The sequence below is a fragment of the Gadus morhua genome, chromosome 22 (assembly GCF_902167405.1).
Source record: "Gadus morhua chromosome 22, gadMor3.0, whole genome shotgun sequence".
NCBI lineage: Eukaryota > Metazoa > Chordata > Actinopteri > Gadiformes > Gadidae > Gadus > Gadus morhua.
The window spans coordinates 23,334,231-23,356,217 of record NC_044069.1 but is presented as its reverse complement, the minus strand read 5'-3'; the positions used below and the strand labels follow the sequence as shown (position 1 = coordinate 23,356,217).

Sequence of the window (21,987 nt, the reverse complement as noted above, 5' to 3'; positions counted from 1 at the left end):
TTACGAGCATTGCATGTCTTTAACTGTTGTGGAAGAGGGAGAGACGTCGGAATGCCCGTCGTTTATGGGTTCATGAGACCATTCGGAGCCTGGAAGGCTGGTGCTGCGTGGCACCCAACTGGGTTTTGTTTGGGGTTGTTATTCTAGCCCTTTAGCAAACTCATAGTTTAACTGTAAACACAACTACACCTCAAAATGCTGATTTGTTACTAAATAAATGTAACGGTAGTGAACTCTAGGTCACTCCAAGGGAGTAACACTGATTGGCTGTTACTGCATGTCACTCAGTGGCAACACCTCAGTGGCAACGCTTGGCTGTCATCAAGCGTTTGCTGCCGAAAAGTTGAAATATTTCAACTCAAGCACCATTTGACGCGCCGCAAAATACGTGAACGCGCCCATCGCCTGTGCCCGGCAGCGGGCACGGGCGTGCTGCGCTGCAAATCAGATTTTTCCGCGCCGCAAATCAAATTTTGCTGCCGGTTTTCTCGGCAGCAAGTGCTGCGGCAGCAAAGCAGCAACTTGTCTCTACATTCACTTTGAATGGGATCGTGCTGCGCGGCAACTTTTTTTGCATCTTTTGGTGTGAACACAGGGTTAGGAGGACTTTCCGTCGAGGTTAATTTTTGCGTACTGTATTTATATTTTCCAGGCCCTTTTATTTTTTGTATAGTTATGTATGGTGAAAGTACATGGCCATAAATGGAATTTCTTCCATTTCTTGTGTTCAATGTGTTACATACATGGTAGGTACGGTATGACCACCTTAAATAATACAGGCAATGTCCCGATGATTTCATCTGTCATTGTCTATTTTTCGAAAATAAAGATAGTTTAAAAAAGAAATGCCTCGTAAATGTGCAATGATAAACTGCAGTAACAGTGGAAACGGATTGTCCGTCTTTTCGTTTCCCAAGGACAGAAAAAGGTAATGTTCTCGCTTGCTCCTGTATGAATGGTCCTGACCAATCAGCATTCATTAGCAGAATGCTAGCGTGTACGGCCAACAACTGTAAGAAATCGAAAGGACATAAGTACTCATTCATTTGACTTTTGAACTATAATCTATATTGAACTTGCGGAATCTACAATAAAATTTGCGATATTTCAACGACAAGCAGGTGAAAGAGACATATTTAGCCGTCTAGCCCCATAGACTCCCATTCATTCTGGACTCGCCCGCGATCAACCCCAGTGGATGTCTGATGGAACTACAACCAAGATCGGTACAATGGGGCGTATAGGAAGTGCCCAGGCTCTTCGTAGACGGGCTCTGATGCTTCTTCCTCATCGAATTTCTGTCGCTCTACATACGTCATCTGGTATAATTGATACGATTGCCAATGAGCGTACAGACTCGTATGATAGAAATGCGTAGCGCCCAATAAACGGCTCTGGTCAATCGTAAACCACGAATACAAGAAAATTAATGTGTGGTTCAAGACCTCTTCTCAATGTAGATTGAGATGAGGTCTGGCGCGAGCCAGGCTAACATAAAACCGCTAAACATTACTTTATTTTATTATTATTATTCTGATCTATGCTGCTACTTCAGTTTGCTTATTTATATATATTTTTTATTAAATTTATCTTTGTCTTGTATTGTTGCTGCTACGTGGCTGTTGTGGAACCAAGCCTACGAATTATCTTGTGTACTTGTACAAAATTAGCCCTGATTCCTGATTCTGATTGACCAATTACGTGAAAGTTGTCTTGTGACAACTGCGCCGAGCATGCGCCGTTCGTGATTCTTTTTGGCATCAACAACAGAAGCGATCCCGTCCATTGTTGCCAGATTGGGCCAGACACTGGCTGCAAATCTGGCCCAATCTGGCAACACTGGCCAATGGGATCGCAAACACACCACGGTCCAAACCCCGGATAATAGGCTGGATCACAGAATGGGATTTGATTCAGACACATGCTCGGACGCGCAACTAGTGAACAAGTAAAACGACAGTGTGAGTAAACGACTGAATACAGATGAATTGTTGTACCTGACTGCCTTGATGTGACTCTTGTCCCCTAGTTGAGGCTCATCAGCTAGCATCGCCCTGTGCTACGGGGCGCTAGCTGCTGGAGGATACCTGGACTGCTAAAGCTGTCCCTCGGTACTGTACACTGGACGGCCGCAGTGAGCACAGTCCCAGACAACAGGGCGGCATGATCGGGCTCAAGAGGTAGACCGGGTTCGCTGGTAACCGGAAGGTCGCTGGTTCGATCCCCGGCTCCTCGTAGCTGAGTTTGGAGGTGTCCCTAAGCAAGACACCTCACCTGACTGCTCCTGGCGAGCTTGCTGTCGCCCTGCGTGGCTGACAGCGCCGTCGGTGTGTGAATGTTTTGTAAAGCGCTTTATGATTGCAGTCCATTTACACAGAATAACCGTGTGTCGCTACCCGTTGGGTTGAAATACCATGTCCGCCTCTTGCATGCTTCGGTCCCATTAGCGGACAGACAGTGTGTGGACAGACAGTGTGCGGACAGACAGTGTGAGGACAAAGGAGCTCAACTACAGGGTCGCACAGATGGGTAAATAAGTGGTCTCTTTACACAGGGACGTGTGGTTGCGTGTGTTCACCTAGCTTTATGCTGACACTTTAAGAATAGATATAATAGACATACATGTCGCTTGTTTTGAATGACATGGCTTTAACCAGACTAAACCGTTTGATTCACCAGTAAATAACTATAGGCAATGTTGTTTACCTCACACTGTTATAAAATGAACAGTTAATCTAAAACTTTTGGGTTTAGAGTTGGAGACTTGTGTACTGTGTTTAACGTACGAAGTAGTTCACGTAACACATGAGTTGGTATCATGTGTTATGTAGTTGTAATGCACACGTAATTAAATCAAACCTGTGATATTGCTGATTTGGAAAGGATTCGTGCTCACATCTTCGTTGTTAATGTGAAACGGCATGTTGTACAGACATCACGTATTGAAGCATCAACGTAGACTCAACAGCACTGGCTGATGTTGCGTATCCTTGGATTGCCTCTAACTGATGAGAGAGAGAGAGAGAGAGAGAGAGAATTTGATTTTGTTTGTTGAAATGTTAGAAGGCTAGCCTGTAGCTAACATAACTATGAGGGCCTTTGTGTTAGACAGATAGTCATAGAGTGAAGTATGCAGGAATAACCTCAGACACACACACACACACACGCACACTTTCTCTCACACACACACATTTACACAGTTGCTCTCACAAACACACACATGCTCAAGGTGTTCACATATCGATTTAACATTTCATGCGCAGGTGACAGCGTTCTAAAAAATATTGCCGTCTCAGCTTGAAATCCTTCTAGTAGCCCTAAACATTTATTTAACCATGGGAGAACATAGCATAGCCTTAACTGATTTAAAAAATAATAAAGAAAATAGAAACAGCGGAGTTGTTTGAGGCAATAACATCCTTAATTACATCTGTCGCACCTGTTCAAATGAGGCCATTGATTTTCTGTTTACAAAGGTGTCTGACTAATTATTTATGAAAATAGACATTTTGAAATGTAAGATACATTTTGAATAGTTTATTATATAATACTGTTTTATGCTGAGACTGCTTTGCTTTTTGCTACCTGTCTGTGTGTGCGGGCTTTGCGCACCGTCAAGGGAAAGAGGCGTTGGTTGAAAAAAATCTTTGGATCGCTTAAGTTCACTCGTTGCTTATTGACATTTAGGACATTTAGCAGACGCTTTTATCCAAAGCGACTTACAATAAGTACATTGGTCATAAGAAGTGAAACAATATATCCTGTCAGATGTTCATAGAGCCAAGTGCAAGTACTAACCATCACTAGGCTAACCCATTCCCTGTGTACAGCAATGCTAGCAGCTACTGCAGATGTCACACAATTAAGTACTATGAATAAGTGCATTGTAGATTAAGTGCGTACATTAAGTGCCAGGATGTACATTGTACAACATACACTGGTGGCTGGAAGGGGCTTGATAGCTATGCAGAGTCGAGGTGAACTCTGAACAGGTGAGTTTTCAGTCTTTTGCGGAAGCTGGGGAGTGACTCCGCAATCCTGACATCGGCAGGGAGCTAGTTCCACCACTGAGGTCCCAAAACAGAAAAGTTGTGACTTTGTTGATCAACCTTTGCTTGCTCTTAGCGATGGTGGTACCAGACGTCCAGCTGAGGTAGTTGAGCCGAAGGATCGAGCTGGGGTGTGTGGCTTTACCAATGCTTGGTGGTAGGCAGGGGCAGTTCCGTCGACTGCCTTGTATGCCAGTACCATCATCTTGAATCTGTTGTGAGCTACTACTGGGGAGCCAGTGGAGGTCCCGGAAGAGGGGGGTCACATGGGAGAACTTCGGTAGGTTGTACACGAGGCGCGCTGCCGCATTCTGGATGCGCTGCAAAGGTTTAATCGCAGAGGCAGGGAGTCCAGCCAGGAGCAGTTGCAGTAGTCGAGGCGGGAGATGACCAGTGAATGCACTAGAAGCTGAGCTGCTTCCCTTGTGAGGAAAGTATCTGTGTAGCAACTGCTGTAGCTGCTATCATTGCTGTAACCCGGGGAATTGGTTAGCCTAGCGATTGTTGTACTTGCACTTGGTTCTATGAACATCCTTACTGTACCGACAGCGATATATTGTTGCACTTCTTGTGACAAATGTACTTATTGTAAGTCGCTTTGGATAAAAACGTCTGCTAAATGTGAAATGTAAATTTAAATGTATCAAGGGTCGGTTTTTTGAGGAGAGGCTTTATTCTGGCAGTCTTGAAAGACGCTGGAACAATGGCTGAAGTGAGGGAGGAGTTGAAAAGTGCGGTGAGAAATGGCAGGATGTCGCTTGAGACAGCCTGGAGGAGAGAAGAAGGGATAGTGCCAAGGGGGCAGTTGGTGGCATGGTTAGATATTATTATTCTGTTGACCTCGTCGGAGATGAGAGGGATACATAGGGTAAAGACAAGAGGTGAGGAGGGAGGACGGAGGCACGGATAAAAGAGGAGCTAATGTCCTTTACCTTCTGGGTAAAGTAGGTAACGAAGTCATCTGCAGTAAGGCAGGAAAGGGGTGGAGAGGAGGGGAGGGAGGATTGAAGAGGGAAGAGAACAAGGAAAACAGTTTCCTGGGGTTTGAGGCGGAGGAGTTGATTTTGGTGCGGTAGAAGGCAGATTTGGCTGTTGAAATCAGAGCGAAGGAAAAGATAGTGAGAGAGATCATTATGACAGCCTGCTGATCTCTTCCGTTTCCTCTTAGCTGCCTGCAGCTCTGCTGTATAAGGCCCCGTCCACACAAAGCCGATTTCATGGCGAAACCGCAAAGGTCTTGTACGGTTCGGCCTTCATTCCACACGAAGCTGGTGAATCCGCTGACCGAAACCGTATACTTCTGAAACCACCCTCGGAGGTGGTTTCAAATCTACCCGGTTTCGTTTTGGATTCGTGTGGACGCCTGAAACCGACTGAAACCATAAACCATGACGTCATCGCCCCACCCCTCAACCCTCTAGCCCAGGCATCTCCAAACGGCGGACCGCGGTCCGGGTCCGGACCAAGTGACGGTCCTATCCGGACCCATGACCAATTTAAAATAATATTTTTTATGATTTCACTATACAAAGCATGATTATGTTAGTAAAATCATTTCTCACTGAAATACAAATTGAAAGGCAGAATAGTCTGTAGTACAGCATAAAAACAGCAAAAAGCAATGATCTTCACAGAGCGAAGAACATGCACTCACCGAACTCCCCCCCTCCCTCCGTCTGTTGCGGCATGTGCGTAATAGCGCCACTCAAAAAATAGCCAATTAAATCCAATCAATCAAAATAAAGCTAATCCCAATGTGAGCTGCAACGACAACCAGAAAATCCGAAATGTTATCAGATGACGCACCGTCACAGCTTCATGCGGCTGTTCAGAGTGCCCCATCCTTAGCCATTGATGAGTCTTCAGATGTAACGGATAATGCCAAGCATTTGGTTTATGTGCGATTGTTTTATCAAGACAAGAAAGAGATCTGTGAGGACCTGTTGGGTCTAACACCACTTGAGACACTGTTTTCCTTACTTGAAATTAAGGCCTAATGCTATTTTTTTGTGTTTATTTGAAATATAGGCCTGGTGTACCTGTTTTGCTTACTTGAAATGTAGGCCTAATGCAGGTTGTGTTTATTTGAAGTGCAGGCCTAATGTACCTGTTTTGTTTACTTGAAATGTTAATATGCGTTACTTTGTCTTACTAGTTTTTCATGGTTAAGAGTAAGCTATTTGGAAATTGAAAATAAATACATCTGAAATGATAAGGTAATATGCTGTGTTGATTGTATTTGACAAAAGAAGGCTATTAGGACGTGGTAGGTTCGGACCTTTCTTGGAAGGAATTTTTAGCAACTGGACCTTGTTAAATTTTAATTGAAGACCCCTGCTCTGGCCAATGACTGTTAAGCCCGCGGAGTTACAGAACTCACAACAAAAAAGATGATGGCGGACTACAGGCTTGTAATCGTTCTGCAGCAGATCATGTCCCTTGTTGGGTTGCTAAGCCATTATTTATTGAGACTGTTGACTGTTTGTTTGTGTTGTCAGTGGTTCGGGGGGCAGCCTTTATGCGCATGCTCGCCTCTTCTTCTTATTTAATTTTCTTCTGGATATCTGTAGCAGAAGCAGCGCCCCTTATGGGCCTGGCATGTGTACTACAGCGTTTCTACAGATCTACCCGGTTTCGCTTGACTCCGTCTTTACGGAGATACTCCGAAACCGGATAGATCGAAACCGGAACGGTTTTGCCCGTTTCGGCTTCGTGTGGACGGGGCCTAAGTCTGCAGAGATTCGGACAGCCGAGGGGGGGGGGGGGGGATGAGGATCGCGCAGGTCTCGAGTGGAAGGGAAAGAGGAGGAGGGGGAGGATAGCAGAGTGTCTGAGGATTCCCCGGTGGATAGGTGAGAGAATCGTTCGACAGAAGGAAGGTGGGGGGGGGGGGGGGGGGGGGGGGAGAGAGAGAGAGAGAGAGAGAGAGAGAGAGAGAGAGAGAGAGAGAGAGAGAGAGAGAGAGAGAGAGAGAGAGAGAGAGAGAGAGAGAGAGAGAGAGAGAGAGAGAGAGAGAGAGAGAGAGAGAGAGAGAGAGAGAGAGAGAGAGAGAGTTAGTTGAGGTTACGGCGGGGACTCGAGAGGATGGGGGAGAGGACTTCAAGGGGAGAGAAAAAGCAACAGAGTGATGGTCAGACACGGGGAGCGGGGTAACAGAGAGAGCAGAGGTGCCGCAGGACCTTGTGAATATCAGGTCAAGTTGGTTCCCGGCCCTGTGTGGAAGAAGAAGGGGAGAGTGTTAAGTCAATGGTGGCATAAAAGTTGGTTAATTCAGGTGAGTGCAACTTCTCTGGCAGGATGTTGAAGTCGCCAGGGGAGAGACTCCCTTGGTCTTTGTTTCCCGGGACTCCCACAGAGAGACTCCCTTGGTCTTTGTTTCCCGGGACTCCCACAGAGAGACTCCCTTGGTCTTTGTTTCCCGGGACTCCCACAGAGACAGGGTGTCCGCGGAGGTCTTAAAAGTCTTAAAAAGTCTTAAATTCATTTTTCTAAATTTAAGGCCTTAAAAAGTCTTAAATTCGTCAAAAATGTCATATGCTGGTCTTAAATTTATAACTCAGGAGGTCTTAAATTTGTCGGGGCAGGGCTATTTAATTTTTTATTTTTCTCGCGGGACTTTTCGGGAAGGAGATGTAGAGAGGCTACTTTCTTGCTAGCTGCATATATAAACGGATGTCTGCGCGCTTGCTAGCTAGTCTGCAACAATGGGTTGCAAAAAAGTTCAACGTCAGTTGGCTGGAAGACGTCCGTCTCCGAGGTTGGCTAGCGTCCGTTGCCAACCCAGAACAGGCCACATGCATTCCGTGCAAAAGTAGCCTACATTCAAGCTCGGCACCATGGGGATTAAGGCTGTAGTCAGCCATATGCAGAGCCAAAAACATAAAACCTCTGCCAGGAGCCACACACAGACCCCAGCCATTTCTACGTTTTTCCGCCATAGCGTTTCCGTCTACACTGCCAAAACGCAAAACTCTGCTCACGTCGCGTACGCGTTTACGTCACATACATGTGCCAGTACAAAGAAATAAACAAACATGTCAGATTATTTCCATGCATCGGACCTTCAAGCTGCTCTGGCAGCTCTAACAAGTGTACAGGAGTCTTTCCACGAAATCTACAGGATATGTACAGATAGTATTACTGAACAGAGAAGGATCTTTTTGGTATTTGCGGCACGGATAAGAGAAGAAGGAAGATTCTACGCATGCGCTCAGACATGGCGGTGTTGTGTGATAGTGTATCACAGCACCACCTAGCCGCCTGGCATGCATATTGCATACCCAATCGAATTCCACACACTTTTGCGTCACCATATGCACGCAGATTTCCTCCCGAAAACGCTCGTCTAAATGCGGAATAAAAAGTGAAGACGCGACGCCACTTTTGCGTCTTCTGTTCAGACCGTCATCGTGTAAACGTAGCCTTGGTTTCAAGACTCACCTACAGCCAGATATGAGACTACCTTCTAAAAGACAAATATAAATGTAACTGCTTATAATGGTTTATTCGTTTCCCAGTTTCATTTTCTTAATTTAGAAGACAGCTTAGTTTATTTTTTAATTGTAAAATAAATGCAAAAATGGAAGCAATGCGCAACGGGGATTTCCAAAGGTTACTGACTGTACAGTGGCGCCGAAACATCACTACGGTAGAGCTAAGAAGGTTCTACGAGCACTTCAGACCAACCTTATCAACGATCGACGATGTAGCATTTAAGAAGGCTTTAAGAAGGTTTTGGGAAACTGGGCCCTGGCTTGTAGTGTTCCCGTTTGTCTTTGTGATTGTGTCATGTCATTGGCTGTTCATTGCTATTGTTAATAGCTACATTAGCCTCTTTAAAAAACCAGCTCGAAGCAAACAACACAACTTTACATTGCATTGCATGCACAGCAAGACCGTGCAATGCACAAAATTGGTAACCGGAATAAAGTAGCAATGTAATCAAGTGTGTATAGCATTTAAAACCTAAATTAAAATGACCACCAGCGTAGTACAAATACACTCTTTACGGGACCAGCCATTTTTTTTTAGAGTGGTACAGTTGTCTTCGCTCTATTCGCTCTACTTTCAGAATTACGAGTGGGAAGGTTTATACTACGACCAAATGGGGCATGCCTCCGTGAAATGCCCCAAGAAAGATGGGAGATTTACACCGTACGACGCAGACATACCGGCGTACCATACAAATGGATAGCACCAAAAGCTTCCAGTATAAAGCAGGAAATGCAAAGGTACATCAACAGCCTTCACAACTGTCACTGTATTGATTGTGCATTATATTAACGGATCAATGGCCAGATAAACATTTACCTGGCCCTTCAACTCATCTTCTTTTGTCTCTCGCTCTGCCTGCCTATCTGTTTCACTGTCTCCCTTTCCCTCTCTCTCCTGTGCTTCCTCCCTGTTACACACCTCTTATCTGTGTTTCCTGGGAGATAAAATCCTCACTGTGCAGGGTATCGAGGCGATCAATGAATCAAGTGATGTATTGAGCCTCTCGCCTTCTCACTCGCTCTCTCTCCTCCCTCCCATGACCTGTTTTCATTCTAACTTCAAAGTCAAAAAGTCAATTGAAAGTCAGCTTTATTTTCAATTACAGCAAATGTACAAGACAAATAAAAGTACTGAAATTTGCCTTCGTGTCTGATCTGAAGTTCATTCAAGTATTAAATAGAATTGGTTAATGAAATAAAATAAGATATATTTACAATAAATAAATTCTAAATAGTGCAAAATGGTCTGTATAGTGCAAAGTAGGCAAAACAATATGGTACGTATAAATTACAATTAAAAAGAGAATAAAAGTAAAAGGTCTCCAGGGATCTTGGGGGCAGAGGGGAGGGGGTTTCATAGTCCAGATTTCTTGGGGGCAGAGGTGAGGAAAGGGAGAGATTTTTGCTTCAGTACAGCCTGGTAGAAATAACTGTTTCCCAGTTTGGTGGAGCCGGCTGCGAAGCTGCGGGACCGTCTCCCAGATGGCAGGAGGCTGAGGAGTTGGTGTGAGGGGTGGCTGGGGTCTACCACAATGCTGGTTGCTTTGCGGCCGAGGCGGGTTCCTTAGAATTCTCGGAGTGAGTGGAGTAGGACACGATCCGACCAGCAGCTGTCACTTTGCGCTGCAGGGTCTTGCGGTTGGATGCAGTGCAGCTCCCGTACCACACAGTGATGCAGCTGGTCAGGATGCTCTCCACGGTGTCTCTGTAGGAAGTAGTGGCGCCGCTGAGACTTCTTGGCCAGTGATGTGACGTTGGTTGTCCAGGAGAGATCCTCCTCACTGATGTGAACCCCCATGAACTTGGTGCTGCTCACTCTCTCCACAGCAGCACCCTTTAGTTAGTTGGGGTTTAGGAGTGGGGATTCTCCACAAATAGATAACAACCTCCTTGGTCTTCTCAATTTCCAAGAAGAGGTTGTTATCGCTACACCACGTGGCCAGTTGGGTTAGGGTTAATAGCCACCGCATCATCGTTGTTGAAGACCACGGTTGTGTCGTCCGCGAACTTCACAATTTGGTTTCCGCTGAAGGAAGGAGAGCAGTCATGGGTCAGCAGTGCGACCAGCAGGGGGCTGAGCACACAGCCTTTGGGGGGGCCCCCCATGCTCAGAAAGGTGGTTCTGGATGTGTTGCTGCCGGCCTTCACTGCCTGTAGTCTTTGGCTGAGGAAGTCCAGCAGCCAGTTGCACAGGGAGGTTCTGAGCCCCAGCAGGTCCAGTTTGCCGATCAGCTGCTGCGGGATGATGGTGTTGAATGCTGAAATAAAGTCTATGAACAACATTCTTACATATGAGTTCTTGGTGTCCAGATGGGTGAGAGATGGGTGAGGGCTGGGTCAAGAGCAGAAGAGGATAGCATCCTCGGGTGGATCTGTTACCTCGGTATGCAAACTGGTTGGGGTCCAAGGTGGCGGGGAGGACGGATTTAATGTGAGCCATGACTAGCCTTTCAAAGCACTTCATGATGATGGGGGTCAGTTCAATGGGACGATCGTCATTGAAAGTGGATGGTGAGGGCTCCTTTGCAGCAGGTATGGTGGCTTTGAAGCATGATGGGACAACAGCCTGACAAGAATTTCTGTGAAGACATCTTTGAGCTCCTCTGCACAGTCCTTCAGCACACTACCAGGGATGTTGTCTGGAACTGCAGCCTTGCTGGTGTTGCTCTTGGAGAGGGTTCTCTTCATGCTGGCTGCATTCAGGCGCAGGGCCTGGTCGTGGGGAGGGGGGTCCTCTTGTGGGGGCGTGCTGTTTGCTTCGGACCTGGCAAAGAAGCTGTTGAGGTCATTACGCAGAGAGGTGTTGCTGTCAATGGTCTGTAATGAGGGTTTCCAGTCCGTTATGGTCTGAATCCCACGCCACAGGCTGCGAGCATCTCTGCTGTCCGGTTATGTCAGGTTATTTTCAAGGTGTATCTGTGTTTGGCTTTCTTGATGCCACGGGACAGTTTGGCCCTGCTGTTCTCAGGCAGGCTGCGTCCCCAGCTCTGAAGGCGGTGTTCCTGGCCCTCAGTAGCCCGCAGACCTCTACTGTCAGCCATGGCTACTCGTTAGCCCAGGTGGTGATAGTTCTTGTGGTGGTTACATCTAATGTAGGAGGTGACAGTATCAGAGTACTCTTCAATGTCTGTGAGGTCGTGGTAGGTGGCTGCCTGCTTAAACATCTTCCAGTTAGTGGTTTCAAGTACAGCAGAGGCTCCCTCTGGCCACACACGTACCTTCTTCAGAACCGATTTGGTGACTGTCTGTAAGCTGGCATTAGCATGACGATGCCAGAAAACGCACCTTTTAAAACCAGGTCCCAGGGTGGATAAGATAAAAACGACCCTATGCATTTTCGTGTTCGGATTGGTGTGGACGCTTGATACGCAAATGACGTGAGATTTGCATGACTAAAATCCCCAGAGATGGGGATTCCAAACCCCATTTGGGTGGGGTGTCTGTTGCCCACCAATGGCGTTATAAAGTTCCCAAAGTGCCTAGATTCTATCAACGTTGTTTGATGTGGGAGGGTGTGCTTACATACCACAATGGCGTCTCGACACCATAGCTGCGTTTCCATCTAAAAGGTGATGCAAATCTTTAGAAAGTTCTCAAAAAAGTAATTTGAATTAGGTGCGATTCCATCAAGTGGTTGGAGCGGGTAACTACACTAGTTCTGCCTGGAGGTGGAGTAGAAAAAGTAGAAAAGCTGTCACAAATGTAACAAAAAGCTGTTAGTCCGCCAATAGAGAAGAGCAACAACAAACATGGAGAGAGGAATTCAGCAGCAATTGGTTTCCCTTGGGCAAGTCATAACTGTTCTTTCAGTGAAGTTATCATTGGCTATTTTAACTTCCATCCGTAGACAAAGAAATAGAGAAATTACAATGTACACAGCGGTAGCAAGGGAAATACGAGGACGACGTTGAGTGCCTTACTTATGGGAGAGCACAATAGGGTGAGGACGTTACACGTTGATGTCGGCAGGGTTGCTATGGCCGGTCGTTATGCGGAAATCGGAAAGACTGTCAGTCCTGTGTGTTCAAAGTTCGCCGTCACAGCTGTTTCGAAAAGTGTGTTTCCAACACCCATTTTAGGAATTTACTCTCTTCCGCATTTCTCAAAAACCACCTCAAGCGAGCGGATAAAGTTTTTAAGCGAATTTTGGTGTTTCCATCACCGTTTACTGATTCGATACTTCAAAATTTGCATAAAATCAGGGGGATGGAAACGCACCTATTGATGTGCACACAGACTCCACCACCTTACTTCATTCCTCCTTTCACAAGGATTCTGTCAGAACGGTGGCACTTGAACCGCTCAAGCTGAACGGCTCGGTCCGAGATGCTGCCTGTCAGCCATGTCTCGTAAATATATAAGCACAGCACATTACTTTTCAAATCTCTTGTTGATCTAACCATCCTGTTTCCTGTTTAACATGACTTTCATTTTCTTTCCTACGCTCTCTCTCTCTCTCTGTCTTTATCTCGCTCTTAGTCTCAATCCCTGTCTATGTCTCTGTCTCTCTCTCAGACTCTGTCTCTCTCTCTGTCTTTTTTTCTCTCTCTGTTTTTGTCTCTCTTAAGGCCGGTTTATAGTCCTCCATAAAGTGCTGTACATAGACACGGAGAGCCCTCTCCGTAGCCGGAGAGCCTGTCGGAGAACCTCTTCGTAGCTTACGTGTGCATCAGAGTTCCCGTTGTCCGGTAATTACCGGTCTTTGACCGGAAACAAATGAGGAGGACCGAAAATTCTAAATGTCTCCGGTCAGAATGACCGATTGGAAATCGGCGCCAATTTCTTCTAGCGGAAACACTGGTGTGCATCCAATATTTTTAAACTATCGGTCGACGCAACGGAGACGGTAAGGGCTGTGATTGGTCCTCTGACATAATAATTTCCGGCATCAACCGGAACTTCTCTGGTTTGACCTTGCACCTTATTTACTTTGTACATTGTTTACTTTGTTTGCACATTAAGGACCAATAAAACACCAAATAGGATTTGTAAAGCTTTGGGAGTTTATTTACATAACTATTTACATGGTTTGTACTTTGTAGTCAACATATAAGATCGATCGGGCGGCGAACTGCATTGCGTAGACATCCCGACGGAGAACTTCGAATGCTCGAGGGGTCTCCGTAGTTACGGAGACTGGATACGGATTACGGATACGGAGTAGTATACTTTGGCCTTTAGTCTCTGGCTTTGTCTCTCTCTTAGTGTCTGTGTTTGTCTGTCTCCTAGTCTCTGTCTCTTTTTGTCTCTGTCTCTCTTTGTCTCTCTCTTTGTCTCTTTGTCAATATATCCCTCCCCAGTGTTTCCCATCACACCTTTTGTTCCAATTTCTTGTTTGGTGGCCCCTGTCGCCGTGCTAATGTATTTTTCTCTCTCCCTCCCTCCCCCTCTCCCTCTTTCATCCAGTTTACGGGGCAGAGGCCTACAGTTTACCATGGCACTCTGAACTCTGACCTTTGGTGACCTGGCGAGGAGAAGGAGGTAGGAGGTGGAGGTGGAGGAGGGGGAGGAGAAGGAGGAGGAGGAAGGAGGTCAGTTACCCTGGGAGGAAGGAGGATAGGAAAGAACCCAGTGTGAGACTGACGTCGGCCACAGCCCTGCTCCTCTATCCAGTAACCAACGCCCTCCTAGCCTCAATCCCTCCCCCACACAGAGGCTGACGTTATGGGCAACACAGCCACCAAGTTCCGCAAGGCCCTGGTGAGCGGAGACGAGGCCCTGGCCTGGCAGCTCTACGAGGGGAACCCCCAGTTCAGGGAGGGCCTGGACCCCAACGCCTCGTACGGGGAGCCATACCAGCACAACACCCCGCTGCACTACGTCTGTCGCCACGCCATGACGCGGCTCCTCAGGTAACGCGCACTAAAAAACACACAAAACACTAAACAAGTTAACTGAAGAACAAGTATTGATTCAGTCAGCGTTTGTGACTTATAGTCTACATTAAAAACAATATGGTTAAATCTCAATTATGAAAGACAGGACGGTTAAATTTTCGTCAATTATTTTCAAAAGGTGCCATTATCAAATGGACTCCACCCTTATTTTAAGTAATACTCCTGAACAATTCAACGCAGCTGAGTTTTCCCCTCATGTATCTGCATCTTCCCACTTTTGGTATTGTTATTGTTTGTCAGAAACAATACAACTGGACCGTACTGCCACGGTCCTCAAGAGATGTAGTGCCACTATGTATTCACGACATGTCCTGTGTAGTTAAAATAAGGAACAACCTTAATTTGAAGCATCATGATTGTTTGACGACACAGCTATTGATGCCCAGTGAGTGTCAGAAACACTTGCACTTAACAGCGCATTCCCCACCACTGATATGAGAGTCTGATGTACTGCGTAGCTTCAGGCAGAGCCCTATTGTATAATGTCTTGGTTGTTACACAGAAAGACCATTATCACATTAACTAAATCCTCATATCGGACTGATAGCGGAAAACCTTTCCGCGACACAGAGGAATCAAACCATGTTGACGTAAGCCTGTTTGGACGGTAATGACCAGACATGGGGGACTCGAGTCACATGACTTGACTCGAGTCAGACTCGAGTCGCAAATTTGAGGACTTGAGACTTGCTTGACTAACACTGATAAAAGACTCGACTTGACTTTGACTTGGTCTTCATGACTTGAGACTTGACTTAGACTTGAGACAGATGACTCAAAATGACTTTTTTAAAGTTAGATTAAATGTTGGATATGGGATTTGCGATACGCCAGCCGATTTTAAAAATACACAACTCAAATGGTCCTACCCCCTCTCGTTCAACGCTGACTCTGACTCCACCCATTCCAAGAACATGGACGCGCAATCACGCAAGAGCGCGAACACAGATGCGCGAGAGTGAGCCAGGCTAGCTAGGTTGGAGTTTAGGGTTGTCTTCTAGTGCTAGGTCCAAATGTCGATTAGCTAGTTAGCTAGCTCCAGTAGCTACTGCAGAATAACAACAAACAGAAGCTTGCTCTGGGTCACGAGCTTTGAGTACGTGCACGTGCACGAAGTGGTCACTCGCGGGGAGCGGGGGAGGGGGAGTGCAGTACGATTTTCATGTCAGTAGGCTACTTCTAACTCAGTGGCTGTAAGTGGGTTATAATAATGATTTCAAGTAATTTTCAAGTAAAATTACACCGTCAGAGCCAGAGCGTCAGACTGGGCTGTTCTCAGCATACCGCAAAAAAATTAAGAGGGTTCAAGTTCCAGTCCCCAAATTCAGTTGAACCACTACCTGGACATTTGTGATGGACAGAGCTGCCTTCAGTTTTGGGCCTATGCACATAATGGTTTTGGAATGTTTTGAATAGTTTGAGTTATTGTTAATGTTAAGACATTTTTATTGTCAACTTATAAACCACTCACTCTACCGATTTTTAAATGTGGAAACTGGGTTAGATGATCAGATTTTTGTATGACTTGACTTGTGACTTGCTTGACCTGAGCAATGACTTGACTTGTGACTTGCTTGATTCTCACCACAGTGACTTGGGACTTGCTTGAGACTTGAAGGTTATGACTTGAGACTTGCTTGTGACTTGCACATGAGTGACTTACCCCCACCTCTGGTAATGACAGTCAGACTTAGCGGGTCATGATGTGTTGTGCCTGGAGAGCAATACTTTTACAATGCTCGGTGTGTTGCCCGTGAGGAGGAACCCAGCTGTGTGCAAGGTGCGCTTGTTAAGAGGTACAAACTCTTCTTCTGCGTTAGCGCCTGTTAACGGTAAATACATCTTAAATGGGGTGAGCGAGCAAATCTGAAAAAACAGTGACAACAAGGGTTAGAGGGTTTTTCTCTTTCCGTAGGGAAAATCAGGCTGCTTGCCATGACCAAGACAGCTGCCTCAGTGACTCAATGGCCCTGCTAACCTCCTCCTCCTCCTCACACGCCTCGCTCTCTCCCACCGTTTCTCACATGATTACAGGGAGGCCAGAGGAAGCAGTTTGAAAAGGCCAGTTAAGTGTAAGTGTGTGTGTGTGTGTGTGTGTGTGTGTGTGTGTGTGTGTGTGTGTGTGTGTGTGTGTGTGTGTGTGTGTGTGTGTGTGTGTGTGTGTGTGTGTGTGTGTGTGTGTGTGTTAATGGGAGGATGCATCCCTTCCTACTAAGCTGTATCAGGGCCAGAGAGGAGGAGCGGCGGCCAGGAGAGCTGCTGATCACCATCAGAGGAATGGCCTCTGAGTACAAACAGTTCGTCTGGACAGAGACACACACAGATGATGGCTTTCTCTCTCTCTCACTCACACCTGCGTTCTCTTACAGACACACACAAACACACACACAAAGAAACAAGTTTATAGTTCGGACAGCTGCTATTGTCCCTCGGACATGCTGCTATTGTCCCTCTTTCATTTAACCCCAGCTCACTAATCAGAACCTGGTCTAATCAGAACCTCTGACTTTAATCTCAGAATTCTGAGAATAAAGTCAGAATTCTGACATTAATCTCAGAATTCTGACATTAATCACAGAATTCTGAGAAAAAAGTCAGAATTCTGACTTTAAAGTCAGAACTACGGGTATCTGTAAGGACAAACCTCCGTGGGAGAGACACTTTGCTTTATGCAGTAGGAGGAAACCTATGGAAAGTAGAACCTATGGCCCTAGAATGGCGCGGTAAAAGTGCAAAACCGCACGGATTCCATGCGGTTTGGCAAGAATTCCGTACGGTTTCCGTACGGTTTTGAATGACTAATAGCCGCGGCTATTAGTCATTCACTCCGGCTATTAGTTATTCACTCTGTTATAACGGAGTAGTGAAGTATTTGAAGTATTTTTAACAGTGTGTGGAATACAGCTGATCACTTTCACTGGCTAAGCAAAATGAATCCCGAACAGTTGAACCTCTGAATTGATCCTGAAAGCCTATGTCCTAGAATAATTCATTTGTATTCCGTTTTAGGCCATCTCACTAAAGGTCACTTAAATGTAGCCTATTTAAGCTCACCAAGTCCAGTATTCAGAATTCAAAGCATTTATTCACAAATAGGCTACGTTCTATTTTTTTGACAAGCGGAGCCGACAGTCCTGTGCAAGTATGCAAATTAGCCATGTGCGCCAAACAGAAGATAGACGCAATGTATAGAACTGTTTGTTGTGCATTGTTGTGGATATGTAGGCTGGTTAGTTGTGGTTTTTTGTGGTCTTAGTGAAACAGCTTTGCCTTGGGGTTGGAGAAGTTGGAGTGATTATGTGAATGTGCGAGGGAGAGCGCACCTGCCGTGGTGATGTTGGGCTTGTTGTGGGCTTATAGATCAATGATGTATCTGTCTGATCGTAATGGATGGTTAAATAATGTCACAAGCAGTGGCGAACTTAGCCCTTTGGGGGCTCCAGGCGAACAGTCATTTGGGGGCCCCTGCATCTACCGGTCTCAGTACCTTATATCGCATAATGAGATACTCCATACAAGGGATGAACAAAAGTCACTATCCTTCTTTCATGCAAATGTTAATTATCTATTTACAAATTGAGAATAACATACAAAACAATAAGATTAGTTATGTTGACACATTACACTGACTGTTAACCATAAGTGCTCATTTACCTGAGGGTTTCCAGTAGCTCACAGCAGCTATCTGCTGTGAGCTACTGGAAACCACTACTGGAAACCCACTGATAGCTGCGTCCAGCTATCACTATATTTCCTGTGCTCTTCAGTGGCCTGTATGGTTGATTAGATGCATTGCAAGGTTATTCTAGTCTTTAAAAGAGTGCTGGGTCATCCACAAGAATATGTGTGCACCTGCCCAAGACACAGCAGCTTGGGCCAGAGTGCTGGGTCATCCACAGGAATATGTGTCTCGCAGTCATTGTTATCGTTATTGTCATAAATTTCAATAACCAAAGTGGAAGAAGGAGAGTGAGAAATATTCACTACCAGTTGTGCATCATCTCCGTCAGTTTGTTGAAACACGTCATTAGCATCGCTGCTGGCTGAGCCAGAGCCACTTGGAATGAAAGGAGCAGTAACGTGACAGCAAACGACGTTGACGGCTGCTCTTGATCCGCCGACGGTCCCGCTGCCACTGCGGTGGCTGTAAAACAGCTGGATAGCTTTGGCAGCTTTGAAAGAAAGTCCTGCCTTTGGTCTTTCTTTTTATGTCACCCACTTTCGTACGATCGCTTCATGTTTCACTCGATTTATGTCTCACTCGATTTCTCTCTCTCTCTCTCTTACCGCTTACTGATTTGAATTTGACATAATTTCCGCATACGCATGATGAGCGTGATGCGCGTAACATGGAATAGTCCATGTAGTGCAGACTGAAGGGGGGTGCACACGGAAAGATCGTCAAAACATGAGTAATAATTAGACATCCCGATGCTACTATTGTGAAGAGATTTTTATAAAAATAATAAATATGGGGACAAAATATATGCATTGGGGCCCTCTTGACCAGATCAATATTCTAAATAAGAAACTGTTCTTAATGTTTTATCGGGAAAAATAAAGGTAAAAAAAAAAAAAAATTGGGGGCCCCAAAAACCTTCTATGGGGCCCGGGGCTCCAGGCAAATGCCTGGTTTGCCTAATAGTACGGCCCGCCACTGGTCACAAGATCGGTCATACTGCAGGCTCTCATTTGCAAATGCACTGATTGTGTGCCCGTCTCCGATATGCCATATACCTGGCATTTATTCAGTTCATGTTCTTCTGAGTGCGCAAGAACGGTGCCAATTATTGTCGTGTTTGCATTGTAATGCACAACTTTGCCCCTCCCTGTTATAAAATAACGTGCATCCCAACAACTTTAGCCAATGCAGGCTCCTATTGCTTTACCAGTGTTTTTAACGCGTGTGCGTGTGTGTGTCTGTGTGTGTGTGTGTGCGTGTGCGAGTGTGTGTGTGTTGTCATGTAGGCTATAGATATAGATTGATTGTCTTGGCTTGCTTGCATCCATGAAATATTGTAATGTTATGGCCTAGCTGGCTACTGCATATCGAGAACAATCTGGGGATGAGGGCATCCCCGAATATTGACGGGTATTTCGCACACTGCCATCTCAATATATAGCCTAACATATACAAATATATCACTGTACTAGACACAAATGTATTTTCCACTAGCTAGTGGTGGTCATTACATTGTAGTGAAACTAGTAAAGACAACACAGCTTTATGTTACGGCGAAACATGGAGGCACTGCAGCTCTAGTCTCGACGATGCATTACTTTAGTCTGGTATTTCTCTTCACTGATTGGTTAGACAGCCTTCAAACTTAGGGGTCAAGCAAAGAAGAGGGAGGGCTCGTTCTGCATACCTAATAGCCGGAGTGAATAACTAATAGCCGGAGTGAATGAATAATAGCCGCGGCTATTAGTCATTCAAAACTGGTTTCCGTACGGATTCCGTACGGAATTCTTGCCAAACCGCACGGATTCCGTGCCATTCTAGGGCCGGATTGTGGCCTTCTTGGCTTTCCATAGGTTTCCTCCTACTGCATAAAGCAAAGTGTCTCTCCCACGGAGGTTAATCCTTACAGATACCCGTAGGCCTACTTCTGACTTTAAAGTCAGAATTCTGACTTTTTTCTCAGAATTCTGAGATTAAAGTCAGAATTCTGAGATTAATGTCAGAATTCTGACTTTTTTCTAATGTCAGAATTCTGACTTTTTTCTCAGAATTCTGAGATTAAAGTCAGAATTCTGACTTTTTTCTCAGAATTCTGAGAATAAAGTCAGAAATTAATTTTTTTTTATATGTGTGGCCCTAATCCTCTTCCGTAATTTTGCCTATCATGTTACGGCGTATAATATTTTTTTTCCCCTATTACGTAATGAGGCAAGCAGAATAATTTTCTCCTTATGTTATCAAGCAAGCATAATAATTGTCTACTTATAAGCCGTTTTCACATACGTCCTCTGCATTTTTGCCGCATTTGCATATCAGGAGATTCAACCCTGAGGGTGATTCACACTTGATGGTGATTCATGCTTTATAGGCGGTCATCAATCAGTGCGTTCACATGCCTCAAGAAAATAAAATTATTGGGTTAGTCCAACTATGATTGGATTATTAAAATGCATGTATACACCTTAGTCAGAATAAATTGAATCAGATCGGGTTACTCATAGACATATTACGACCCGTAGATTATTCGATTGGTAGTCGAATTAACGCATGTTTCAATCAAAGGTCAATCAAATTGGATTCTGCGCATGCTCAAGATCTTTTCCGGGGGGTGGTCAGCCGATTTATTTAAAAAGGTGGCGCAGAAGATGGAGGAACTCAGTGTTGTTCCAATGAAGCCGGTGTCGTTCCAATAGTTACCCCCTATAACAGGGGGCGGCAACCCTTGGCACGCGTGCCACCACTGGCACGTGGCAGCATAATCATTGGCGCACTTAAAAAAAAGAAAGAAAAAAATACTTTTTTATTTTATTATTATTAAAAATGTTCACCGCACAATACGACAGCATAATTATTACTTGATTATAATTACATAATTATTTGCAGTTTATTCTGTTTTTGGCATTCCTCCCAGTGCAAATGTGAGTAAATGAGTGACTGAAAGCAGTGGCAGTGTTCTGAAATGGGATCAATTGAGAAGAAAATATTAAAAATATTGTTGCAAGTGGCCTGTATGCATCGCCTTCACATGGTTTTGCGAAGCTCTACATGTCTTAAAGATATTGATTGGATGGTTCCAACATTGTCATCTATTCTTGTGTTTTACATTTCTCACAGTGCAAATATGTTTTTGAATGAGTTTCTGAAAGTGGTGTTTAAGATGGGACATATGTAATTATAATTTGTAAGCCCATGCAGCAAATAATCAACAAAAAAACATTTACAATTTTGATGCATGATTGTTGACTATATGGAAATAATACAATTCAAGGGGTCTCATTTATAACCGTTGCGTACGCACAAAACGGGGCTGAAATTGGCGTACGTGACTTGCCACGCCAAGGTTGTGATCTATAAAAAACTAACTTGATGGGAGAATGTGCGCAGCCCTAAGCAAACTCTGACCCATGCGTACGAATGGTTTGGAGGAAAAGGAGAATTGGCGACACAGACGGTGTGGTGGTGAACTAAAGTCAGACAGAAGAATTGTAGAGTGAGAAGAACGATTATGTTTTATCATCGCCCTTCATAAATTTAATTTCAACCTGTATCATGCGTTAAATCTATGTAATCAGAATAATTTAAGTCAACTGCATTATTTCTCCAGTAACTCCAGAAACATCTCCTTAGAATAGAAATGAAAAAAATTTCTCTATTTAATTCCGCCGTCCACTGACGGCGCAATTGTATGGAATAAAGCATCAGTCCAACATGTGTCAATAACATAATATTTTTATGTGACACTGTAAACACATAATCGAATGTCAATTAAATCCCAAGTGTGGAAAACCAAGCCACATACTCCTCATCACAATCGTTATATTATTGTCATTCCTCTTGATGCTTTTCATGACAAATCAGGGATTAAA

At 44.9% G+C, this 21,987-nt stretch overlaps 1 protein-coding gene across 2 annotated transcripts in view; it reads left to right on the top strand.

Moving 5' to 3' along the window:
• Positions 1–1,777: 1,777 nt before the first annotated feature.
• LOC115535646 (ankyrin repeat and IBR domain-containing protein 1) overlaps positions 1,778–21,987 on the top strand; it is a 50,461-nt gene continuing 30,251 nt past the window's right edge. For both annotated transcript variants that reach the window (XM_030347028.1, XM_030347027.1), the window contains exons 1-2: positions 1,778–1,961; positions 13,949–14,394. In XM_030347028.1, coding sequence (XP_030202888.1) covers positions 14,207–14,394 — 188 coding nt within the window. In that variant the 5' untranslated portion in view covers positions 1,778–1,961; positions 13,949–14,206. The remainder of the gene's footprint in view (positions 1,962–13,948; positions 14,395–21,987) is intronic.